The sequence below is a fragment of the Centruroides vittatus genome, unplaced genomic scaffold (assembly GCF_030686945.1).
Source record: "Centruroides vittatus isolate TY-2023 unplaced genomic scaffold, ASM3068694v2 contig_400, whole genome shotgun sequence".
NCBI lineage: Eukaryota > Metazoa > Arthropoda > Arachnida > Scorpiones > Buthidae > Centruroides > Centruroides vittatus.
Genome location: NW_027122215.1, coordinates 3,207,743 through 3,232,592, shown reverse-complemented (window position 1 = coordinate 3,232,592; position 24,850 = coordinate 3,207,743). Strand labels below are relative to the sequence as shown.

General features: G+C 29.8%; 1 protein-coding gene across 1 annotated transcript; it reads left to right on the top strand.

Annotated features, from left to right (window-relative positions):
- The first annotated feature begins 62 nt into the window (after positions 1-62).
- ND-18 (NADH:ubiquinone oxidoreductase subunit 18) lies at positions 63-24,850 on the top strand. The gene is made up of 5 exons (XM_067271749.1): positions 63-235; positions 14,892-15,036; positions 21,829-22,004; positions 24,392-24,465; positions 24,536-24,850. The coding sequence occupies exons 1-5, from the start codon at positions 171-173 to the stop codon at positions 24,637-24,639; spliced, it is 564 nt and encodes a 187-aa protein (XP_067127850.1). The 5' UTR covers positions 63-170; the 3' UTR covers positions 24,640-24,850.

Genomic DNA, 24,850 nt, shown 5'->3' with positions numbered 1-24,850 from the left:
ATATTCGCTAATATCTATTTTGCAATAAAAATCATCCTATTTATTAAAATTTTATACTCTAAATCAAAAATTTTCTCTGTGTTATAAAGGTTATAATTGGTTAAATTATTGAACTTCAACTAAGCTCGTCCAATAAAATCATACGTTTTACGTATGTTGCGGTTAGTAAGATGGCGGCGATTGTAGGTAGAAATGTTTCTAAATTCCTGAAATCTGCTTATGGAATCAACAGAAGGTACTCACATTTTCGTATTAAATGCATCATATATATTATTAGTTGTTCGTATATATAAAAATTGAAAGGAAAGTGTATTATTATTTTAATTAATTAAATAATTTAGCAGCTAGTCAAATCGAAGTATCACGCGCGCTCGGTCAATTCGGCACCAATTTAAAAAATTAATTAATAAAAATTTAACATCGGAAAACGGGTATTTTTACTTTAATCCAGTTTACTAATATGTTTGTAATCGAATTCAGTCAAAAAAGTTTTAATTTCATCATAATTTATTGATGATTTTAATTTTTTAATATTAGAAGGTAATTAGCATAAATTACAAAGTGTCGTGTTTCATCTTCGCTCCTGTTCAAGTTTATTGCTCTAGGCACGCGCCGATGTTTGTTTTTAGTTCTACTGGTGATTAGGCTTTTATTTCAACCTCGTCCGTTTTGGTTACAGAAGATGGGGAGACGGGCGTCACGTGATCGCTTACCTCACATTTTACCACAGAAATTACCTTACCTTGAAAGTTTTATTTTTTTTCTCAATTTTAATTATTATTAACTATCTTTTTTTGATGGATTCTCATACTTATATGTGTTATGAAGTTGTAGATATTTTTTTTATTAAGTTTTACAAATTTATTTTTTTTTCTTCGATTTTTATATATAAAATATACGAAAATTCAGATATTTATTAAAATTTATCAGAAATGCTAAACTATAAGTACAGTGTGTTTTACAATACTATTACGAACAGATATCGTCAATTATTTTATAAACATATTTATAATTTTAATTTTTATAAATTATTTAAATTGATGCAACGCGAAGCGCTCAGAATCAATTAATTACTGTCGCGCGTTATTAAAGATGGCGATGGGACTCGATTCAATTACTTCTTCATTTCAGATGTTAATTAAAAAGTGTTATTTTCATATAATATTAAATAGTGTATGTTTATTATAATTAATAAATCTATATAGGAATAATATATATTAATTACTGAGTGTATTTAAAAAATAAAAAAAACGGAACAAAAATATAATAGAAAAAAATGTTTATACTATACCAAAATGTTTTTTACATCTATTCTATTAGATCTATAATAATCCTGACGATGGTGGACTTCACGCCGATCTCTGAATAAGCAAGAGACGAGAAAATTGACATCCAGGCGACACTTAACGCCTAGATGTCAATTATCTCGTCTCTTGCTTACATCTATTCTACTTTCAATACAAGAGTTATATAAATAATAATTAAGATAAACAGCATAAATTGGTAATACAGATAAAATTATATTATATATTATTTATTTATACATTTAAATATTCATTTCTATTATTCGTTTATACATTTTACATTATACAATGCTAAAATTTTATGTACATCTTGTATTGCAAGAATTATAATTAACGTATGCAAAAAAAGTTAATTTTTTATTTTCTGGGTTAGGCATAAGGGGTTGCTTTCAGTGACTTGCAAACAGGATTTTTTAGATGCAGTATTCAACAAATAAACAATTTTTATTGATATATATATCTATAAATATCGTTCATTTGTTGGACAATATTCAAAAGGTCCTGTTTGCAAGTCACTGAAAGCAACCCCTTATGCCTAACCCAGAAAATAAAAGAAATACAGAAAAATAGGTAATATAAAAAATGAATACGTTCATATAGTATTAACTTTCTAATTCTATTGTTCTTTCTGAACTTTCTATACATGACTTACATAAATTATGTGAGTGCTCACCACAAATGTATTTATTACATCGAAAACATTTATTTGTCGTCTTTCTGCCTTTTTTATAACCGCAATCAGAACAGGATGATCGCTTCCGTGATGTTGATGCTGCAGATGTGGATGCCGCAGATGTGGATGCTACTGATGTTGATGCCGGTGATGTCCCTGTTGATGCTGTTGTTGATTCTGATTCCGATTCTGATGTTTCATGTTGCAATTTAGAGAATTGAAGGGCTGCCGTTCTAATGTTTCTGGGTAAATTTTCTTTTTGTGCACGTAATTTTAATTGCGGAGTCATTAGTTCGATCGATAGCAGTTTCATGAAGTGTCTTCTGCGTTGATTTTGTGGAAGTTTATTATTCAGATAATAAATGACATGAGAATTTACGGCCGAAATATTTAGCAAACTATAAAAAATAACAAGGGGCCAGCGTCGGCAGTATCTTGCGCAATTATAACGTGACGCCAGTTTATCAACAACGTCGACGCCTCCCTTTGTAAGATTGTAAAACGTTACGATTTCGGGTTTGTTTTTTTCCTCGGTTGAAGAATCAATGCTATTGTTGTGGTGTAAAGTTGATAGTAAGAGAGTTACTTTATTTCTTTTGGGAGAATATGAAACTAAAGTACACTTTTTTTGGAATCCAAACATGCTACTGAATACAGTTCTGTTTCTCGAAGTAATGAACTCTGGCGGTATTTCTCTTTTATTTTTTTTTAAAGTACCGACTGACGTCAGCTTTATGTCTAATAATTTTAATGCAAGTTCGTAACTCGTAAACCAATTATCAAATGTTATATTCCTTCCAGAGCCTGCTACGGGTTTACATAATCTTAACACAACATCTTTAGGAGAATTACTTGTGAAATATTGGCCCTGCGGTTGCATTCCCGCATATACTTCTAAGTTGCTACTATAAAAAGTCCTTGAATCTGTCAAGGCAAAAATTTTTATCCCATATTTTGACGGCTTGCTTGGAATATATTGCCGGAATTGGCATCTGCCCTTAAATGCCTCCAACATCTCGTCTATAGTTAAATATTCCGATGGGTAATAATTCTTTTGGCAATTAGTAACAAATTTCTCAAAAAAATCTCGCACCGCAGCGAGTTTGTCAGTATTACGACGATCATTTCTAGTAGCTTTATCGTCAAATCTTAACGCTCTTATTAGAAAACTAAATCTTTTCTCTGACATCACAGGTTTTATAATTTCTATTCCGAAACCATCGGAGGTCCAAATATCTCGCAAATTTACTGTATTTAATTTCATCACCGCACATGCAAACAATATTCCTATAAAAGCTTTTATTTCACAAATATTTGTTGAGATGGCATCACGCTCGCGGCTAAATTTTTCTTTTATTCTCTCTATATACTTATTTGTATTTTCGACAATATGATTTAATATATCGTCATCAAAAAATAACTTCCAGCATTCCGAAGGTGTTTTGACGAACTTTGCTCTTCCATTTGGGCCAGGCAAATGAGTTATAATATTTTCTTTCTCTCTCCTCTGAGTTTGAAGGGGCATTTCCTTATTCCACCTAGTTACACGGTCTTTACCCATAAAAAATGAACCAGAAGTACTAACCTCGTCTAGGTCTGAACAAGATTGTTCAGATTCAGAGTCCGATTTTCGCTGCTCCAAAATATCATCCTCTTCCTCCGAAGAAAAAACATCATCATCATCTTCAATCATCTCTGTTATCTCCGAAGATGAAAGCAAGTAAAAATTACTTTTATCCATAGCGCTGTTTTAACACAATCGTAAAAAAGAAGAACTATACTCGAAACCAAAAACAGCAACAAAAACAATGACGAGCTAATGCGAAAAAACTGCACTTATATAGTATCAGAGTAAAAAGTCACGTGACAGAGAAGGGAGAGGACTAAAATTTACCAAATATGGAAATATGTGAATAGGGTTCCTTATTTGGTAAATTTTTTGTAAGCTCCCTTTTCTGTCACGTGACTCAATAATTACTGCCCTAGACCAAGCCTAACCTTGTTTGGGAATCGAAGTTTTAATTTAAAAAAATACAATTTGACAGGAGATTGATTTATTTTATTTATTTGTAGTTTGGTATCATCTTACGAAGTTTTATGACAGTAGTTCCAATAAAATTTTTATTTATTTAAGTAATTATAATTATTATTTTACCTATCATTCAGTGTTTTTACGGCAAAAATTGAAAATTTTAAAACATTCCATTTCTGGATTCATCTGAAGACAGGTACTAGAGTTATACCATTTATTTGAAAGTTTATTTACATTCTTAGAACAATAATACATATTTGAAAAGACGGCAAACAAAAAAAAAAACCCTCATAAAACCCATATGATCTATAAGTATTAAACCAACAGCAATAAAAGAATATTCCAATTCATGAAAGACAAAATATAGGGGAAAAAATGTATTTTATAAAACTTAACATTTTCGATGCTACATTTTTATGTGCATAGTTCATATGTATTTTACAAGCGATTTTTTATATCGTCTATTGAAATGTGTACTATTGTACATGTGAGATTCCAGACAGGGTCCAAATACCTCGCAAAACGTAAGAGAAATAGAAAAATTTCTCTAGAAAAAGGACTGTGTAACATCAATATGTCGTGAAGGTACGAAATAAACAACGTAAGTCGCAGGTGTGACTTGATCATAGGTGTTAAATGTCAAATAGAAAGATTGAACTTCGACTTGGACGCTTGTATCAACGACAAAATTTATATAAAACGCAAAAACAGCATGGCCGGGGAGAAGAAAAAACAATCGCGTGATGGTCATAAAAATGTCATTACATCCTCGATTTCTCTACTATCTAACAGAATAAAATACTCGTTGGTGTAATAAAAAATGAAATTTTTATTATATTTTCTGTAATTTGATTTGTAAATGCAAAAATTAAACTTAAAAAACATCAACTCACTATAAATAATTTTATTTATTGACATCAGATTTATTAAATTTCACGAAATTGTATTATTTTTAACCTCAGAGTAGTAAAGCTTGTTTTTTCTAGCAAAAATAATAGACTCGCTAGTCCTCAACTGTCAAAAAGAAGAAACTACTAATCGCTTTATTACTTTGTTTTCAAAAACTCCCCTTTCTATCAGCTGATAGTAAAATGGCTAACAAATTGTTTACTTTCACTTAGAAAAATGTGATGATGTCATAAAACTTTATAAAAACATTTAAAAATACCAATGGAAAAATTTAAATTATTTCTGATCAAATTTCAGTTTATTAGAAGTAATTCACTTTAAAATAACGCCATTATAAACAAAGAAGCGCGCGCGCGCGCCACCGCTGCGGCTATTTTTAGTAACAACAACTGGCGGGAAATTTGAAAATTGAAATCCGAGATAACGCGCGCCATAGTGCCGATTTGGCACCAATAATTAATTAAAAATAACGGAACGCTTTAAGCAAAAAATGAATAGCGCATCATAAAATTGAAGAAAAATTAGACAGGTTCTAAATTCCTGAAATCTGCTTATGGAATCAACAGAAGGTACTCACATTTTCGTATTAAATGCATCATATATATTATTAGTTGTTCGTATATATAAAAATTGAAAGGAAAGTGTATTATTATTTTAATTAATTAAATAATTTAAAATAGTTCAAATATTAGTTATATTTGATGTGTTGTTTAACATTTAAATGGAAATTCTGTGATTGGAAAAGCTTTTTAATTGTATATTTTAATGCATACATTCAATTTCTTTATTCTGGAAGATTATATGATCAATAATTCAACAAAAATCACAATTATTTTAAAAATATAATCACTTTACAAGGCAGATTTAGGTATAATTAATCTAATTTTATTAAAAAATGTAGGGTAATGGCACCAGTAGTTGACTGTTTAAAGATGTTTTGGACTTCGATATTTTTTATGATGTGTAATAACACAAAAAGCAAAATTTATATATGAAAATAAAGTTTGTTCTATACTTGTCATGGAAAAAGAAAACATTTTTTTTATTAGACCTTTGCTTACATTACAGAAAAAAAATTTTAATTACAGGCTGTTTGCCCGGCAGGTGACACGATCATTTATGGTGGTTGACAATTGGATTTTCCTTTGTTGAGAGCCTTGCAAATGTGGCAATGTTAGAAGATAACAAGGGTTTGTTATCTTCTGAAGACGTGACAATGCCTCACTGCATGGTTGACAACCGGAAGGAGTGTTGCATAATTTTTCCCATTGCTGTGAATGAGTGAGGCAACCTGGGCCGTATTCTGGTTGCCATCTCTCGTCTCTGAGAGATGATGTCTACGTCACCAGCCGGTTGCCAATTGGCTAATCATTTGTTTATGTCTCGAGAGATTGTCACATCTCTCCAAATTCCATTCTGGATGACTTTTTCAAAGATTCTCTTGTCTCCCAGAGATGAGCTGATATTTGTCTTTCATTTGTTGCCTCGATTTTGTTATATCCAATATGGATGACTGGATGCTACTTGCACTGTACAGTTGCATTATAGAATGCTTTCTAATTTGGGAAAGAATATTTTGAGTGATAATGATTGATATTTTTTCCGATGCCTATTCAGGAATGCCACTGACTTCATTTTTTTTTTTTAATGATCTTACATCAATTACTGAACTATTGAATATGCAGTTAATCCTATCTGTCTCTCTAACTATTTTTCATAATATTACCATCTAATTTTTCGTTAACTAAGTATGTATGCTTTTCTAACTTGGGTTATTAAAATTTTTATTTGTTAAGAGACAATATTATCTGAGACATTTTGACATTAAAATCTGTAAAAACATTATAAAACAAAACACATATCTTTTGTCAAAATTAGGTGCTTTATTTGAACTCGTGCTTTCCTGACTACATGACCTATAATTTTGTACTCTGCATTTTCAAAAATTTTACAATATCATTGGTTAAAATTCTATACTGTGTTGTGTGCACAGATAACCTGAACATGTATAATCAACTTAATAGAATTGTGACATCAACAGCAAAGACAAGATTGTTACAAATGACCAGAATTGTCTTTATTTCTGAGAGACGAATTTCGTCTCTTGTTTTGATGTCATTTGTCTCTGAAAGAAGAAATAATGACCAGAATATGGCCCGTTATTCTTATATGTCATTGAAAATGAGTTGTATTATCATGCTTCCTGTGAAGGTGGCTCACCTAAACCTGCTTTGATAGATTAATTATGCACAGATTTTGGCTTACATGGTCAACTACTGGAAGCAGTTGGCAATAGGAGCCCCCACCCTATCTAATTTCAGAAAACTTGGATGCATTGTTGAATAATGTGATGCTAATTATGATGATGATAAGCAATTAAAACAGTTTGTTTTAGAAGAGGAAAACTTTGCATTAAGTGAACTTCAATTAATATTTTAAACAATTGTTTAAATAGAATTGTATCTTAGATTGAAAATTTCAATTTTGAAAACTGATGAACAAAAGTCAAATTTTTCTGAATCATGGAATCTTTCATATGATAAATAACAATACTGCATCTATTATTTTTAATATAATTAGATTGACATCTAAAAATATGACCTTTTTCAAAGAGTCTCTTGTTTACTCATTAAGATCTTTTGATGGACAAATGAAGCAGCAGATTGACTTAATTAACTCATATAAATTTTTTTTTCAAATTTTTCAATTCAATTTAAATTAGACAATTTTCATCTTCATTTTATAAGTATCTGTCCAAAAATAATTTCTCCTTAATTTTTGAGAAATCAATATATATTCTATAGCATTACTTTTGATACATTTTACAAATAAATTTTGTAGGAACTAAAATTCTATCCTTACCATCATTTTCACTGTCATCTGTCAAATGAAGTATATGACTGAGATTTGATAAACACAAAGCAAGTAATGATATGAATTTGTGTGTGGATGGCAGTTTCTATTAATACAAAAATTTGTACATTATTACAAAAACATCCAATAAAAATGCAATAAATATTTATTATCTAATTTACACTAGTCATCCATATATATATTAATATTCATTATATATTTTCACTCTGCTCTAATTCTTTTGGTAGCCATGACTTAAAATGAAACTCATGAATTGTCTTTTAGCAATATAGTCTTTAAGTCAAATTAACGTAAATTAAAATAATATCATTTGTTTGTATATATTGCATTATTGTTTTGAAAAATTATACATTTTGTAAAATTATTATTAATCATTATTACCTTATACCAGAGTCTTTTTATCTAATGGTCTACCAACTCAACCTTTTTACTTTCAATTTTTTTTCTCAAACTCCGACAGGTGGCACTAATAACAGCAATTCAATAACAAACCACACACAACATGCAAGTATGCTTGTTAACTCACCCAAATTTTACCTCCAATTAGAATTTATTTATAAGAGATTTGAAACGAATCAGCAAAGAAACAAAGAGAAATAACAGTACAGTATAACAGTGACTTTGTTAAGTTTTTTAATATGCAAAAAATTAGGTAACAATTTATTGAACATGTGATAACTTTTGAGCATTTTTAGTAGTAACTTTTGAGCTTAGAACAAAATTTTTTCTCTTGTAAAAAGTAAAGCCTGCAAGTGATGTAGAAGTGAATAATTTTAGCCATTAGTGAAGCTCTTTGTGAAGTAGTAAGTTCACTTCCAATTTGCAAACTGTTCAAGAAACCATTATTCAAAACTTTATTGGCTATCATAAAGTTCATGTTTGTCTCTTGTAAATACATAAAGATTTTGAAATAATGGATTCTAAAAACATAAGCAATTTATGTAATTCTTCTGTTGGATGGCATAAAAATCTTTTAGACTCTATATCTGTTATTGCACTTCTGGCAGTGTAATGAGGATCTTTGTTGTTCACATGATCTACAATTAAGCAGACAATATACATGGAACATTTTTCCTGTTTGTTGTTTGTGTGCTATCTTTTGAATAATAGTGCAGAATGGTAGACTATAATAAGGACTGAGCAAACATTAAAGTGACAACAATGGGAACTATGCTAGGAAGAAATTTATGAGGCAAATTTGTAATTTTTATAGTTATGTTTGAATGTCAATATTAACTGTATGATATTAAAGTGATTTTATCACCTTTTATAATAATAAAGCTAATGTATATTTATATGTCATTTTGCACTGACTTTAGTATTGTATAAATGTATTTATATAAAACAACTGTGCATATCCATGTTAATTGAAAAATTCTAGTTTATTAATAAACTTTATAAAAAATCTGATTTGAAAACTTTGCCAAAATGCATATTGGTTGTAATGGAAATGCAGAGTTAATTCAAAAATCCAATGAGTTGTGTGACTTTTCCGGCTGTTAAAAAAATAACTTTTACAGTATATTTTTAATTATAATAAATAAAATTGTGGATGGTGCCATCTGTTATGAGATTTTTTAAAAAAATTTTTTATATTTTAATTATTATAAATTGGCAAAAGGCTTAATTTTGAGGGTAGTGATGAGTTTCATAGAAAAATGTAAATGCAATAATGAATAACATCATTATGTCTGACCCTCTTGAGATATGACACATGACACCCTTTCTCTCTTCAATTCCTTAATCTTTAAACATCAAAATTTAATAGCATCATTGCCCATTATACACAAGCTTACCATGCCAAATTTTGTTCTTTTATCATTACTCCATCCTGTGATATTAAACAAAATAGACATATACAAGAACATCCATAGGATTTCTTTTTGTTTTTTGTTTTTTTTGTTTGGGAATACTATAGATTACCACCTATGGAATTTCGGGACTTTGAGTATATATCTGAACTGAGGGGACCGAGACGAGTTCAACAATACCCTACTTTTGGACCGGAGACGAAAAATAAGAAAGTTATCATAGTTTTTAAGTTATACTTTTTTAATGCTTTCATGCAGATGGCCTGTAGTTGCTAGTGCTGCCATCTCGTGGTAAAGTCTGCAAACAAATTAAAATAAAGCACTCTGCAAAGGCAAGAAATTGCATGAACAGTTTAACACCACTTCCTTTTTTTTTCTTTTGTTCAAGAACTACCATGAATCAATAACTAGTGACGTTAAACAATCGGTGGCTCCCCTCCCGGGGGAGTCCGTTGGGAGCATGAACAATCGAACACCAGTTTTTTTTTCCTTTTCTTCAAGCATTGCGACTCCCGATCGCGATAGTGCGGTTGGCTCGTAGTACTAGCTGACCACGAGTGATAGTGAGACTGAGGAGTCGTAGCCCCCGAGGTTGACGAGCGTGAGGGTGTGCAAAAAGGACTTAACTCAAACTGTAGACGATCTGTGTGCTTGTGGATCAACATCTGCCTTTGTTGAAGGTATATATGGCCAACTTGCTGGACTGCCTGTTAAACACGCGATAGGCTTAGCGGAGAGAGCGACGCGACTCCCGATCATCGCACGATCGCCAAAAAAGTATGATAACTTTTTTATTTTTCGTCTCCGGCCCAAAAGTAGGGTACTGTTGAACTTGTCTCAGTCCTCTGAGTTCAAATATACAGTCAAACCTGTTTTTATGCGGGGGATAGGGACCGCATTAAAAAAAACGCATAAAAAAATCTCACGAAACTTCACGAATGGCTGTAAATAATAGTTTTCGCGACACAATTAAAAAATATTTTTTTAATGCGGTCAACAGGGACCGCATAAAAAAGTCTCACATAGAAAATAACTCAAAACCGTACGAAATAGAATTTATTGACAACAGATGTCAGCACTTGACTGCATCGTCTGGTCTATCGTCTGTTTTACATATTTTTGTCCAGGTGGTGTTTTTTTGACTTAAAAAGTAAATTATTTCATTTTTCGCATATTCATGCAATAATATTACTATAATAAGTGCATTTATGCTATAATAATTTTATTTAGCTATAATAAGTCAACGTAAGACATGACGAATCGCACGAGACTAGTTGCCAACTATACCGCACAAATTAAAAATTCGCATTAAAAAAATCGCACAAATAAAAATCGCACATAAAAAGAGCGCATAAAAACAGGTTTGACTGTATACTCAAAGTCCTGAAATTCCATAGGTGATAATCTATAGTACACCCTTTTTTTTTCAAGATGTCTCAACATGAAGATTTGCAAAAATCCTGGAGGATCAAATTTAACACTGTCCCAATACTTCCCTTGTTATGTAACAGCATGAAAAGGAAAATCAAGTTTAAAGTGCAATAAGTTTGTTTAATGGTAGACCTATAATTAACCAATATAATTAATGACAAGAATACAGAGAAACTCAGTAATAAAACATTAGTGTACAACACTGTTTTCAAACCCATGTGCCATGAAACACAAGTAAGTTGTGAGAGTGCCTCACATATGTTGCAGAAATATTAAATATTTTAGAATTGAATAAACACTTTATTAAAATTTCATTTATTGTTCATCTTTTTATTGATTGTTGACCAAAGGGAGAGGAAGATATTCACTAAAATTCTGATTGCTACAAAATTTGTGGCATTAGCATAGTTTGTGCATCTATGCAAGTGCCGGCATACCAACTCTGGAACTTCCATAAATGTTGCAGCTTACCAGCCTAAAGACCAATACTAACTCTTTACACATTAATTCAAATAGTTTTTATTTTTGTAGTATATTTGTAAAATTGTGAGGTTTAGTCTTGGTTAGTTTTAACTTCTGTATTATCAAAATTTTTAAAATCAACTATAATGTATTTTAAATTTTAAGCAGATAATAAAATGGACAAGTTTTTAATTAGAAAAGAATTTTAAACATTTTTATTTAAAAAAAAATTAGTGTGTCACAGGAATCTGATTAAATTCAAAGTATGTCACTAATCAAAAAAGATTGGAAAACACTGGTCTATAATATAAGCATAATTAAAACATGCTCTTATAGCAAAACTATCTTTGTTTACCGAACTGCTAGTCTTTACTGCCTTTTGTCATCAAAATATTTTCCTTTGGAATGTATGAATAGAAAACATTATCAGTTGACAGACTATTAGATAAAAAGACCCTACTTAAACTTTGGACTTAAACATTAATAATTTTAAATAAATGATTGTAAATGTAAATTTTTAGAATAAAATAAATTATTATTTCAAAATATTTTGAACATTCTTAACTAAGGATGTACCGATTAATCGGTAAGTAATCTGTAATCGGTCATTTCTCCAATTAATCGGTATCGGCCATTTCACTGATTAATCAGTTTGAATAATCGGTCAATTTTGCATTTTAATATTTTTGTTAGAATGTCACATATAAGGCTAGTAATAAAAAATAATAAATTTCTGTTATATACTTATTATTTATCACATGACAAACTGAATATTAAAAAAATTTTAAGTTAAATGATTTATTTTATCAATACATATTATAAGGTATAATATAACCTATTCAAAGCTATCTCTTTTATTTAAAGCTTAAACTTTAAATATATAAAACCAATAAAAATTTAATATTCAAACTTTAAAACCCTTAAATTGTGATGCAAAAACATCATTTTCAGGGCATACCTGTTTCTTGCCGGCTCATAAATGTTACCTCCAGTGCTAAAATTTTTTTACTTTCAATTGAAGATGCTGGGGCGCTTAGATATTTCATAGCTATCTCGCTAAAATTAGGAAAAAGTTCTTTTGAACTTCACTACAAAAATGGGCCACTTTGTATAAGAGGTAAATGTAAATATTTTTCTAATTCTTGATCAAAACGTTTGTTCGTTTTTTCTTCTTTTTTAAAAACATGCTCTTATTCATTTTTTCGTTTACCAGAAGCTAATTCATCAAATAAATTAGAAAAACTTAGAACTCCATCTTGATCATCTCCCAGAAATGGAAGCTTCAGAATTTAATTCTTCTTGAGATTTTGAATTATCAACATTATCTAAGCTATCAATTGTCCATCTTTTTATTTCCTCTACCATATCTTTTTTTTTTTTTTTAAATTTTATTTTCAATCTTGAATCTAATAAAGATGACAAGCATAAAGACTTGTTTTCTATATATGCTGAAAATCTTTTTTTATTGAATTTTTTAGTCCTATTGTGGTATTAATGCCACTAAAGGAACTACTGCCCTTTGCTTTTGATAATAAGAATAATTTCAGAGTCTCTGTTGTGTGAATTATTGAAGATGAGGTGGTTTCTCGGTTGCTGGCTTCCACAGTAAAAGAAAAAAATACCTTTATATTGAAAATTATTTTTATAACAAATTGTTATAAAATTATTTTTATCGTATGAAATTTTATATTTTTATTAAGAATATATAATTTCATGCGATAATAATCATAATATAATTACCTATTAATACAATAAATTATTAACACTAATCGGCCGATTAATCTGTATTGGTCGATAATGCACGACCGATTAATCGGTAATCGGCCATTTTGTTTATCGGTACATCCTTATTCTTAACTATTCTCTTATTTATGAATGATAAGAAAATTATCAGAGCTTTATTCAGATTAAAATTGTCAGTAACATATTAAAAATTGAAATCTTGCTATAAATAATGGAGAAGAGACAGTTGCAAATATGATGGTATACATCAATATAAAAACAATTGGTTAAGAGTATTAATCAGTTTGTTAGTGTTAAATTTACAAATGTTTTTAATAAAATACTTCAAATGTTTTCTACATTTACAGAATGTTTTTTGGAAACAGTAAATATTGAAAATGTTCGAAGTGTTTTAATAAAAGTGTTTTTCATAAATTTAACACCTATAAACAAACTAATTCTCTTAACTAATTGAAAAGACGGTTGTAAACTTTTGAAAAAGTAATAAAGATTTTAGAGTGGTGTATGTTCACGACTTGCACGTTGTTATCTTTATTATGCCATCTTGTTACTATCATGTTGCTCATTAGAAAGGTCTGCAGTTAATAATTGGCAATTTGTATTAATCTTATTTTAATCCTTTATCAAGAAAATGTATTCATTTTTATTTTTGACACTATTACCATCGCTTATAAAATTGAGAATAAGTTGCTAATGTTATTTTAAAATATGTTGCCTGGTAAAATAAAAAATGCCATAAAAGTATCTTGCCAAAAAAATTTCTTCGAGAGAAATGACATCTGATATGATTCTAATCTTGGCAGATATTTCTTTTATATCTTCAGTATTTCAGTTTAAACATCATAAAGTAACTATTTTATGTGAGGGGATGAAAAAAAGACTATTTTTGATGATGATAGTAATTTAAAATGCAGAAGATTAAAGGCTAGTTTGTACTTTGTAAGAATATAAAAGAGAAGAAAAAAGTTACACTAATCTGGTTTACAGTAGTGCTCAACACTTTGCATGTTATTCATTACATACTTTCATTTGCTAGTAATAGACCTATTTTCTATTTTTCTTTGCTTCTGTTGATCAAGGAGATAGACAAAACAGAAATATTTATTTACACTTTTATATTTTATCTGTATAGTTTGATTGGTATAAACCTTAAATATAAAGATTCAAAATTTGAGTAAATATTAATTTAAAACTTACACAAAATATTGAAAGAGTACTTAGAAATTTTTCCTAATTTGTAATATTATTCATTCTTTTTCCTTTCAAATTTATTAAAAGCATGTATTCTCCTTTTTTTAAAAAGCATGTTACAAATCAGATATGGCTTTGATGAGAGCTTTAAAATGCATTGGAATTGTCATATTTTGAACTGAAAATGCCAGAAACACATGTGCATTTCTATTTGTTCTTTAGAAATATGAGTGCTTGTGAGAAAAGAATAAGAGAACACACACCTTCTTTTCACTTTCCCATTCTTATGAAGTACGAAAAAGCCTCAATTTATTCTAAAAGTTATTCAAATAAAATTTATTTTATCAGTAATAATGTTTAAACTGTTGATAAGTTTTAAAATATTTTTGTTATTTTTTATTTTAAAAATTTGTATGTTATATCTATCTTGATTTAATTAAATTGTTGTTTGCATTAAACAGAGCAATATGTGTATCTTCTGCTTGTCAAGTTCCCAAGGATAGTACAGTTGATCCAGACATAAAAGATGTGAATTCAGCTATAATGGATCCAGAAGAACAAAAACATCAAGAATTATTACAGGAAACGATTACAATTGACACTCCAGTAAGCCATGCTCATGTTAAATTAATTTTAATCTAAAAATACTACTTTATAATACAAAATTTTAAGATATTTAAACATGCTATTTCAAAAAACATAACTTGAATTATCATTTATATAGCTTTTCAAGATTTTTTTTCAAGTGTAATTAATGATTTGTATAATTTCCATTAATGACAATGAATTAAAATGGGTTTCATATTATAAAATATTACATTTAATTATTAATGTTATTACACAAGATACATATAATTTTCATATAATGTGAATATCTTGTTGTACAAATTCGATATCTTAACCTGGTTTCTATTAATTGAAATATATTTTATATTTCAATTGACTCATATTTATTGTACAATACTTTTATTTAGCTACCTAGTATTACAGATAGAACTTCCAAAATAAAATTTAAAAAGTTGTGTAAACATTACTATTACCCAAAATTTCACAATTGCCAGTATTCCTGACACATTTCTGGAAACAGTCTGAAACAGAAAGGACTACCATCTGGAACATTTTAGCTGAAATGTTGGCAGCTTCTAGTGCATCCAGTGGCATAATGTTTTTATTGGTGCACCTTCTTGTTGAAATATCCCTAGCAAAAGAAATCCGAATTTCTTGCTAGTCACTCAATCTCTCCTCTTCATTCAATTAAACATTCACAAAGTGCCATATCAAACCATTTTTTTCTGGTTACAGCAAAATGGGAATCTATCAGATGGACCATATCAGGATGGGAATCTATCAGATGGACCATATCATATCCCTTTGCATGAAATGAACTGTATCTGCATTCTCTCAAGTGCTATAATAAGGTACATTAATGTCTTTAATATGTTTAAGTAATCATCTACATTCATTATGTTTTTAATGATGTAGGGATCAAGGATAATAGAATTCCTAATCCCAAACTACATGCATATGACTGCATAATGGTCATGACTGCAACTTTTGAATAACAAATTGTACTTCATCTTTACTGGAAGCCCAATAATTGCAGTTTTGCCAGTTTACAAACCCTCCCATGTGAAAATCAGCTTTGTCAAACCTTTGACCAATGATTCTTTGGAGGAGATCTGATTCATATCTGATCCAAAAGGCTTTGAGTGTAAGGGATCTTTCAAGGATGCTAATTTGTTTCTTTCGGTTGTCTTTGTGCAAAGAAAAATGACATTCTTGTATCACTTTCACATTGATGTATTTAACCTCTCATTTCTACTTTTTTACTTCTGCCAGCAATGTTGTACCATTATTGCTGACTGTCATACTTTCAATACAAGCATGATCATTAGTTGGCAATCTTAGTGATGCCATTTTGCCATGTTGAAAAAGATCACTGTGTGATTGCTCCACACACTAGAATTTTGCAAGTATTTTGTTATGTAATGGTGCAAGTATTTTGTTATGTAATGGTAGTGAATGCTCTACTTGATTTTTTTTTTTTTTAATCTCCAGACCAGTGCCGTCTTTAGGGGAGGGCCTACGGGGCCCTGAGGTCATAGGGGCCCCTGAATCTGAAAGTAATAAAGTTACAAAGAAAACAAATAGGTTACTTGAAATGAAGAAACCATTAATAATACGATTGAAATTACTCCTCCAACATGTAGTACGAAGTGTTGAGTACAGGGTGAAAAATCTCACTGGCTAAAATAAATAAAAAATAAAAAAAGGTCAACAGATTTTCTGGGATATGTTAAAAGGGTGATAGCATGATATCCATAACCGGTCTTGCCTGTGCTAGCTACACCAGCGACCCCTAGGTCTGTAATCTAGTATTGATTCTGTTTCTTCATGGGGGGGCCCCAACATTCTTCTAGCCCTGGGCCCCTTACGTTCTAAAGACGGCACTGCTCCAGACATCCACTAGCTCTCCTGTAGCAGCTGAATAAAAATTTACATGTAAATATGAATCATCCCATATATTTATATTACGTATAATATAGGAAGTCTTCATTAAAATTCAAAATTTAAGGGACAAATAATCACTTTGAGTTATTGTGTTTTAAATTATCCAAGATTTATTATTTCTGTACAGTATACCAAATGCCATGTAACTGATGTAATTTGTTAATTAGTAATATAAATAAACTGCAGGTAAACAGCATGTGTCTGATGAGAATCTCACAGGTTGCCAGATAGGTTTATAAAAAAATAGAACAGTTCTTAAAATTTAGCCCAAATTATTTTTGAAGTAGCCCAATAAGTAGTAAGTTTCCTAAACCTAGTCACATAGAGCCCTACAAATATCTCAATCTGCTCCTTGTAGCTCCATCTTACAACCCTGAAACCCTGCCTATTTTGAGATTAGAGAAGATGGGTAGTCAATGGGTAAGGTGACACCTGAAAATGTATTACTACTGTGAGAGACTGGACGTGACGAAAATTTGGAGAGAAAATTCATTTTTTGTCTTTCAAGATATTTTTTTATTACCAGAGGGTGATCACATCTCTCTCTCGGGAGTCATTTCCTTTCCCAGGGAACTCATCAAATGTGTCACTGGGAACTAATAGCAAAAAATTCACGTTTGGTGAAAAAATAACATGACTTGGAGGTATAAAAGGAGTGACTCAAGGACAAGAGGTCGTCCAGAGTCCGCAAGTGCATCAACCTAGTGCCCTCAACGAAAGAGAGGTATTGTCGTTGTACAGGCTACGACAAAGTATGAGTTGTTTTTTAAATACAGTGATACCTTAGTTTTTGTCGATAATCCATCCAAACACAATCAGCAAAATTTGAAACCAATGAAAACCGAGGCAGTTATTTCCATATGAATCGATGTAAATTCAATTAATCTGTTCTAGACACTCCAAAATACATACCAAAAAACACATTTTATAGAGAATTAATATAGTGTTAAATACTAAAAACAATAAGAAATTAACATGAAAGACTAATTAGCATAAAGATAAAAGCATTAAGATTAAAGATAAGATAATTAACATTAAGATGAAAGCAATGAAATTGTTCAGCTAGACATGCGGGGTAATATATCTTGTCATGTAGAAGCTAGTTGGACATGAGCTTCTAGCCTATATCGCCCCAAGGTAAAGTTTGACATAATTGTCATGTAGTAGTAGTTGTATGCGTTTATGATGGTCGTATCGAGGGGAATAATGCCTTCCGGGAAATCTGGGAAAATCTGACCCATTTAAGGGTAACTGGCCCCTATTCAGGCGTTACAGATGTGTAGAAAACTCGGTAAACTTCACATGGCCAGCCCACTCTGGCAAAGCGTGAACCCATGACTGAACTCCTAGTGTTCAGGGAACAGAACCATTGGCCAATGGTGGGCCGTTGTGGGGTAATGTTCACACAACGAGAAATAACGCCACACTGCGCCGGAAAACACATGGGCCACCCTTTGTTTTCTCAAAATCAGCAGCAAGGTCACTCGAGCACACCGACTAAAACCGAGACAAATTTTTCGTGAAAAAAATCGACGATAACCAAAGTCAGTGAAAACCGAGGTATTACTGTATATTTATTCTGAATTATTCAAATAATATTTGGGGATGGTATTGCTCCAACTAATTTCACTTTTTATTTAATAATAATAATTTTTCATAAAATGCAAAATATGAAATTGCTACTTATTATAGTAATTTATGCTTTATTTACAGGAAATGTGTTATCATAACTTTCCGAATAATTGGAATATAAATAACTAATTACATTAAATGCTTCTATTAGTAATTAGTGAAATATTTTAAAAACTTCCTGGAATTTAAAAACTATCTTGGGCATTCCACCTATTTGAAATTTGTGACCTGAAGCAAGTCTTAGAAGTAGACCGAAAACATCTGTGTTTTTTGTACATCACTCTGCTGGATTAGTGTTGAGGGAGTTTTTACAATACAGTATAGTCCAGTTTCTGATAGTTTGAAATCCTGTTAGTTCATAACTGTACTACAGTATTTGTCCTGGCCAATGATGTAGTTTATATGTTCAGAAATTTGGTTAGTTCAAAATATGGCTACTTTAAAATTTGATGTGAAAATTCTGTCCAAACTGTGATATGCATATATTCACTCATACATTTAGATGGAAGTTTACATGCTCCATACTATAAGAGAATAGACCACGAACAATTCTAATCTGGTCAACATGGCTTTGCTTTTACAGAAACACATTTTCAGGTGTCACCTCAGCTTGAGTAAATATATTATTTAACATTGGTGCAATCATAGGAAATTAATCCTTTCTCCCAGATATTTTCTGTTAGGTTTAAGTTTGCTAATTTCACTAGCTAAAGTTAACATATTTATTTTAGAATGATGATAAAATCACTCTTTAACAATTTGACTAGTATGAATCAGACAGTGAATGCACAAAAGTGAAAGAATAATTTTCAGAATCAACTGCTGAGATAGAAGGCAACAGAACTGATTCAAGTATGTTTACACATATACAGTACTTTACTTGAATATATAATCTGTTTGGTCTAGTTTGCCTGAACCATCTGCAGAAATCCAACCCCAAACATTTACACTCTTATAATCTGAACTAGGTAAATGGGTACATTTTCACATAAATAATAGCGAGGTTGAGGCTGAAGTTTTAAACGCGAAAATGTGTATGTCGGACGTTCAGCGCCGCTTTCCTGTAAGCCTAGAAGTTTGGCTATGGTGTTTGGAAAGTCGGTGGAATCATGCTCGACATTCCAAACGCCATTGTCAAACTTCTAGGCTTACAGGAAAACGGCGCCGAACGTCCGACATACACGTTTTCGTGTTTAAAACTTCGGCCTCAACCTCGCTAATGAGTTTCAGTTGGTCTATAGCAATGTTCTCCATGAGAATTTGACAAAAATGTTTTCTCATCTGAAAACCTGACTTTTTTCCAAAAGCCAAGAGAGTATGATAAATATTGTAACACAAAACCAAGTCTTGCCTCTTTCTGTTCACTTATCAAATAATTTTTATTGCAGGACAATGGTGAGAATAGCCAAATTTCTTAAATTGCTTTCATACAGTATCTTTATATGAGCAATGTAATTGTAATGCAATGTAATTGTAATTTTTGTTTCAGCAATGCCTCATTGTAAAAGATGTTCAATGACATCATTAGTAATTTCTTGATTTTGTGTCAAAGATGTTTCTTGTGGTTTACTGGATTTTTTTCAGTGTAAATTATGTTCTTGCCACTGATGTATCTAATTCGAAATAGTTTTATGAAGGATATCGAATTTATAAATTGTTGTTTTAATTGAAAATTTATTAGATTTCCATAATCCTATAATTTATCCTTTGACATCATTCAAATTTCTTGGCATTACAATGGAGGGAAATAATGCATTCAAACTAAAATTATTATATTAATTTTAATGTAAAGGTGAAAATCTATTTTGCACACAATTACAAGTACCTTTATCACAGTTCAAAACAAAATCTTTTTTTCCCCCATGTTCAGTTTTAACATGTTTTACATATAGAAGAAAATCAACCAGAGATGATAAAAATTCAAATTCTACCATATTCCTTCTAGCAGACAATATTTATTCTTTTTTATACATGTCTAATTTCCTGAGATTCAATGTGCAAACTAAATCATCTGACCAGTTGTCATGAGAACAGAAAAATAATGTAAACAAAAATACATTCAGAATTTGTTATAGCCTAATATATTTATTTATTTGAGATAAATTAGTTCAAGAAATTTATTCAAATTTGGAATGAATGAAGTTTCTCAAAGCATATTTCTAAGTTAACATTGATATTCAATGAATCTAGTTTGGGTTATGCATTATGTTTTGACTCCATGACATCATCTTTATATGGATTGGCATGAGGTGGCAATTTACTTTTGTTGTTGACTGTACATGCCTTATAAATTCTATATCATGCCATACACATTCATAAAATGTGTGTATAGTGGTAATCAAGATTTTAAACATTTTATTTAATATTAAAAATGATAAAAGTCCAAGTACAATTAAATACTGCATTATGTAAATTTAGTGCCTGCAAATTGACATCTATAGGAGTGCATGCTCTGAACTTTGTAGCATAAAATAAAATGTCTTCAAAATATCAAAATGACATATTGATATGTTTTTGGACAATTGTTGAACAATTGTCCAAATATTGGGTATATGTCCAAAAACACCTTTATTAGAGTTTGGACTTTTTATCATTTACAGTTTTTAAACATTCTATTTCATGTAATGCAGAATTGATGATTTTTATACTATTTTTATGCACTTGAAATAATTTTGCTTTCATATTGTTTTTAAACTTCATTTAGCTTGTCAACAAAGGGCTGATTGCCAAGTTTACAAGCCATTGCTTTAAATAATATAGTTTATATAATAAACAATAACATAAAAATAAAATTGTCACAAATTGTGATAATTTTATTTTTATGAGATAACGCACCGTGTTTTTGGTTTTTTGGTGGACGTTATTGTTTATTTATTGCGGTGTGCAGTTGATGTTTTAGTTTATATAATTTTGTGCATTTCTTTATTTGTGGTTTAGCAGTAATCAATTAAGATATAATGAGGATTTAATTGCATTTAAAAAATGGCTGATGAATTTTACACATTTAAAACATACATAGATGAGACTAAAATGTCTTAATTTTTCACTATGTCCAATCACCAGGAAATCTCTGTACAGGGAAGACTGTTGTTCCTGATGATTGGACATGGTGAAAAATTAAGACATTTTAGTCTCTTCTATGTATTTTTTAAATGAAGATTTAATATTTATACTTTTGTTGAAAATTAATTTATTAAGTTATTAAATTTTTAATAAGAATAGGAGTTTGTCTTTCCTCTATTTTTTCTATTTTAGATGGACATTTCAGCTCTAACTGGTGTGCCTGAACAGCATATAAAAACTAGACGAGTAAGAATTTTTGTTCCCACAAAAAATGCCATGCAATCAGGAACAAATAATACTCATCATTGGAAAATGGAATTTGAAACAAGAGAGCGGTGGGAAAATCCATTAATGGGTTGGTCTTCTACGTAAGTGTATATAATTGCTTTCATTTTTCATATCAAATTGAAATTGTACAGAGTTAAGTAAAAGACACCAACCAATGCCAAATTATTGGGCTAGAAACGGCTATGGCAATATTAATAATTTTAAGATAATTTGGTACTAGAGTTAGGCATTAAGTGCCATCTCTTGCTAAATTTAATAATTATAATTTTAATTAAATAATTTAAATAAATTTAGGCCTAACTGGAAGAAAAGAATCGGCTCGAAGCGGGACTCGAACCTGCAACTTCTGCTCACTGTGCAGATGCGTTGCCAATTACGCTACCCGGACCTCCAGTCCAATCTTTTCTTCCAGTTAAGCCTAAATTATTTAATTAAAATTATAATTATTAAATTTAGCAAGAGATGGCACCTAACACCTAACTCTAGTACTAAATTATCTTAAAATTATTAATATTGCTATAGCCGTTTCTAGCCCGATAATTCGGCATTGGTTGGTGTCTTACTTTAATGTATAACAGGTTAGTTGTTGTTTATTTATTTGTTAAGTAAAAATTTGAATAAAAATATTGTACTAATAAGATGAAAAATTTAAACTAATAAGCATTTTTATTTATAGCTTTTTTCCATATAATATGGATACACATGGATTACAAAAAATAATATACATTATAATGTATTATGTAATAATGAAATACTACATAATGCATTACTCTTTATAATATCAAAGACCACTGTAGTATATGTTATTTAGTTATTTAAATTTACTACATATCAACAAAGTTTATATCTAGAATAAATAAAATGAATATTAAGATTTTGTTGGCAGAAGTTTTGTTTTTGCTATGAACATTGATTTAAAATAATTATAGTCTTTTTAATTATTTTTAATTTCTTAACGCCTCTAGAGAAAAATTTTGATAGCATGTTAATTTATTTTCTACCAATATTCAGCTGTATCATGAATAAATTATAAAATATAAATAAATATATCATTTAAATTATTTTAAATGCTATAATATATGAATTTACTTGTGATATCTTCACATGAAAAGATGTTTTTCTGTTGTTAATATAATTTGAAAATTTATTAATTTTTATCATTTTGATGTAAAATTTCGGGAAATATAAATAAATTGTTTTTTTTTTTTATATTTTAATGTTTTTCAATATTTTTTCAATAGACTTTTCTTTTTATGACACCAAATTGATTTGTTATTCACATTCCAGGCACAAAGTAGCCACTTTGGTAGTATATTTACTAGGAAAATATTCATATCTGGCAATCAAAACAGAAAACTCATATCATATTTTAAACGTCTTTATAGTTTGTTTTATAACACCCAATGGATGTGTCATTCTCATTCCTGATGCCCACTAATCACTGTGGGCATCAGGAATGAGAACACAATGAGGGCACAATATTTACTATGGGAATAGTCATATCTGGCAAAACATGATAGACAACATTATATGAGTTATCTCGTAGATGGCACTTGTTCAATTAATATCACCATGAATGGGTTGATTTTTCACTTCTGTTCTTGCATATTCTATGTAAAAAAAAGTAAGAATGGATAAGAACAGTGTGGAAAGTGTTTTCAAATAACGTTTAATAAATATTATAAATATATACTATTTTTCTTTAGCTACTCACTTCCTTTTAGATGCATATTAAATGAAATTTATCGTTAGTTTTCAATTAATTCTATTTAGTAGTACCTGAAATGCCTATTCCTATATGAAAGAATACATCTTGTTGAGTGGGGCTTCTGAAAAAAACCACTACATAAATTTCATTGAAACAGTATAATAAAATACTTTATAATTAACTAGAAAAAATATCAGTATGAGATCCATTGCAAGAAAGGATTAATGTACTGTACAATTCCCAGTAAACACAATACCCAATAGAAGACCAGTATATTAATTGTTGGAAAGATATTATAGTGTAGAATTTTGATTTTGACATTCATAATTTTTGTAATACTAAAATCATTCATTTGATTCACGACATGCTGTTATGAATTAGAATTAATCAGTTATTGAAAACGAGCATGAAACTGCTTCTGAGAACTTATACAGAGACATCAAGGTGATTGATCAGACTCGTATCAATTCATTGGAATTACTAATTTTGTTCTTGTTTATATCATATTCTTTAACATTCTGTCATATTCATAATCCAATTTACAATATTTCTTATTCTATACTTTTTGAATTTATCTATCCTCTTTACATAATGCTTAGTATTGAAAAAATCCTCACAACCATATGATTTTTTTAATAAAATTTTATATTTTTTTTATTAAATTGTTAAAATAATAACTCCCTGTAACAACGCTTGCCTTAATGCAAATAAAAATATTTATTATTATATTATTATATATAAAATTTTATTTCATTATAGAGGTGATCCTTTATCAAATATGAATATAAAATTTTCAAGTAAGGAAGAAGCAATAGCATTTTGCGAAAAAAATGGTAAATATTCAGTTCATTAATAAGTTTAAACATTTTGGAGAAAATACAATTTTAATATTTTGTAAAATAGGATGGCCTTATTTTGTGGATGAACCTGTTCCTCGAACACTTAAACCAAAAAGTTACGGAGCCAACTTTTCTTGGAACAAAAGGACCAGAGTATCAACTAAATAATTAATATAAATATATATTGTATATAGACAATTACATAATAGTTAAAAATTAGTTAGTTAAAAAAACATACTATAATGTTTTAAAAATATAAGAGTGGATCAATAAATAAATGGCAATGGCAAACAGCATATCTGGTTGCCCAAATAATCCACCCATATAAATTTGTGAAAAATGAAAAGTAACTAATTTAAATAAAATCAAATAAACAATT

Excerpts from the sequence above, each read along its gene's own strand:
- ND-18 (XM_067271749.1), top strand. The coding sequence starts at position 171 with ATGGCGGCGATTGTAGGTAGAAATGTTTCTAAATTCCTGAAATCTGCT. Across the intron at positions 236-14,891 it reads GCTTATGGAATCAACAGAAG|AGCAATATGTGTATCTTCTG; the intron begins GTACTCACATTT and ends TGCATTAAACAG. Across the intron at positions 24,466-24,535 it reads AGCATTTTGCGAAAAAAATG|GATGGCCTTATTTTGTGGAT; the intron begins GTAAATATTCAG and ends TTTGTAAAATAG.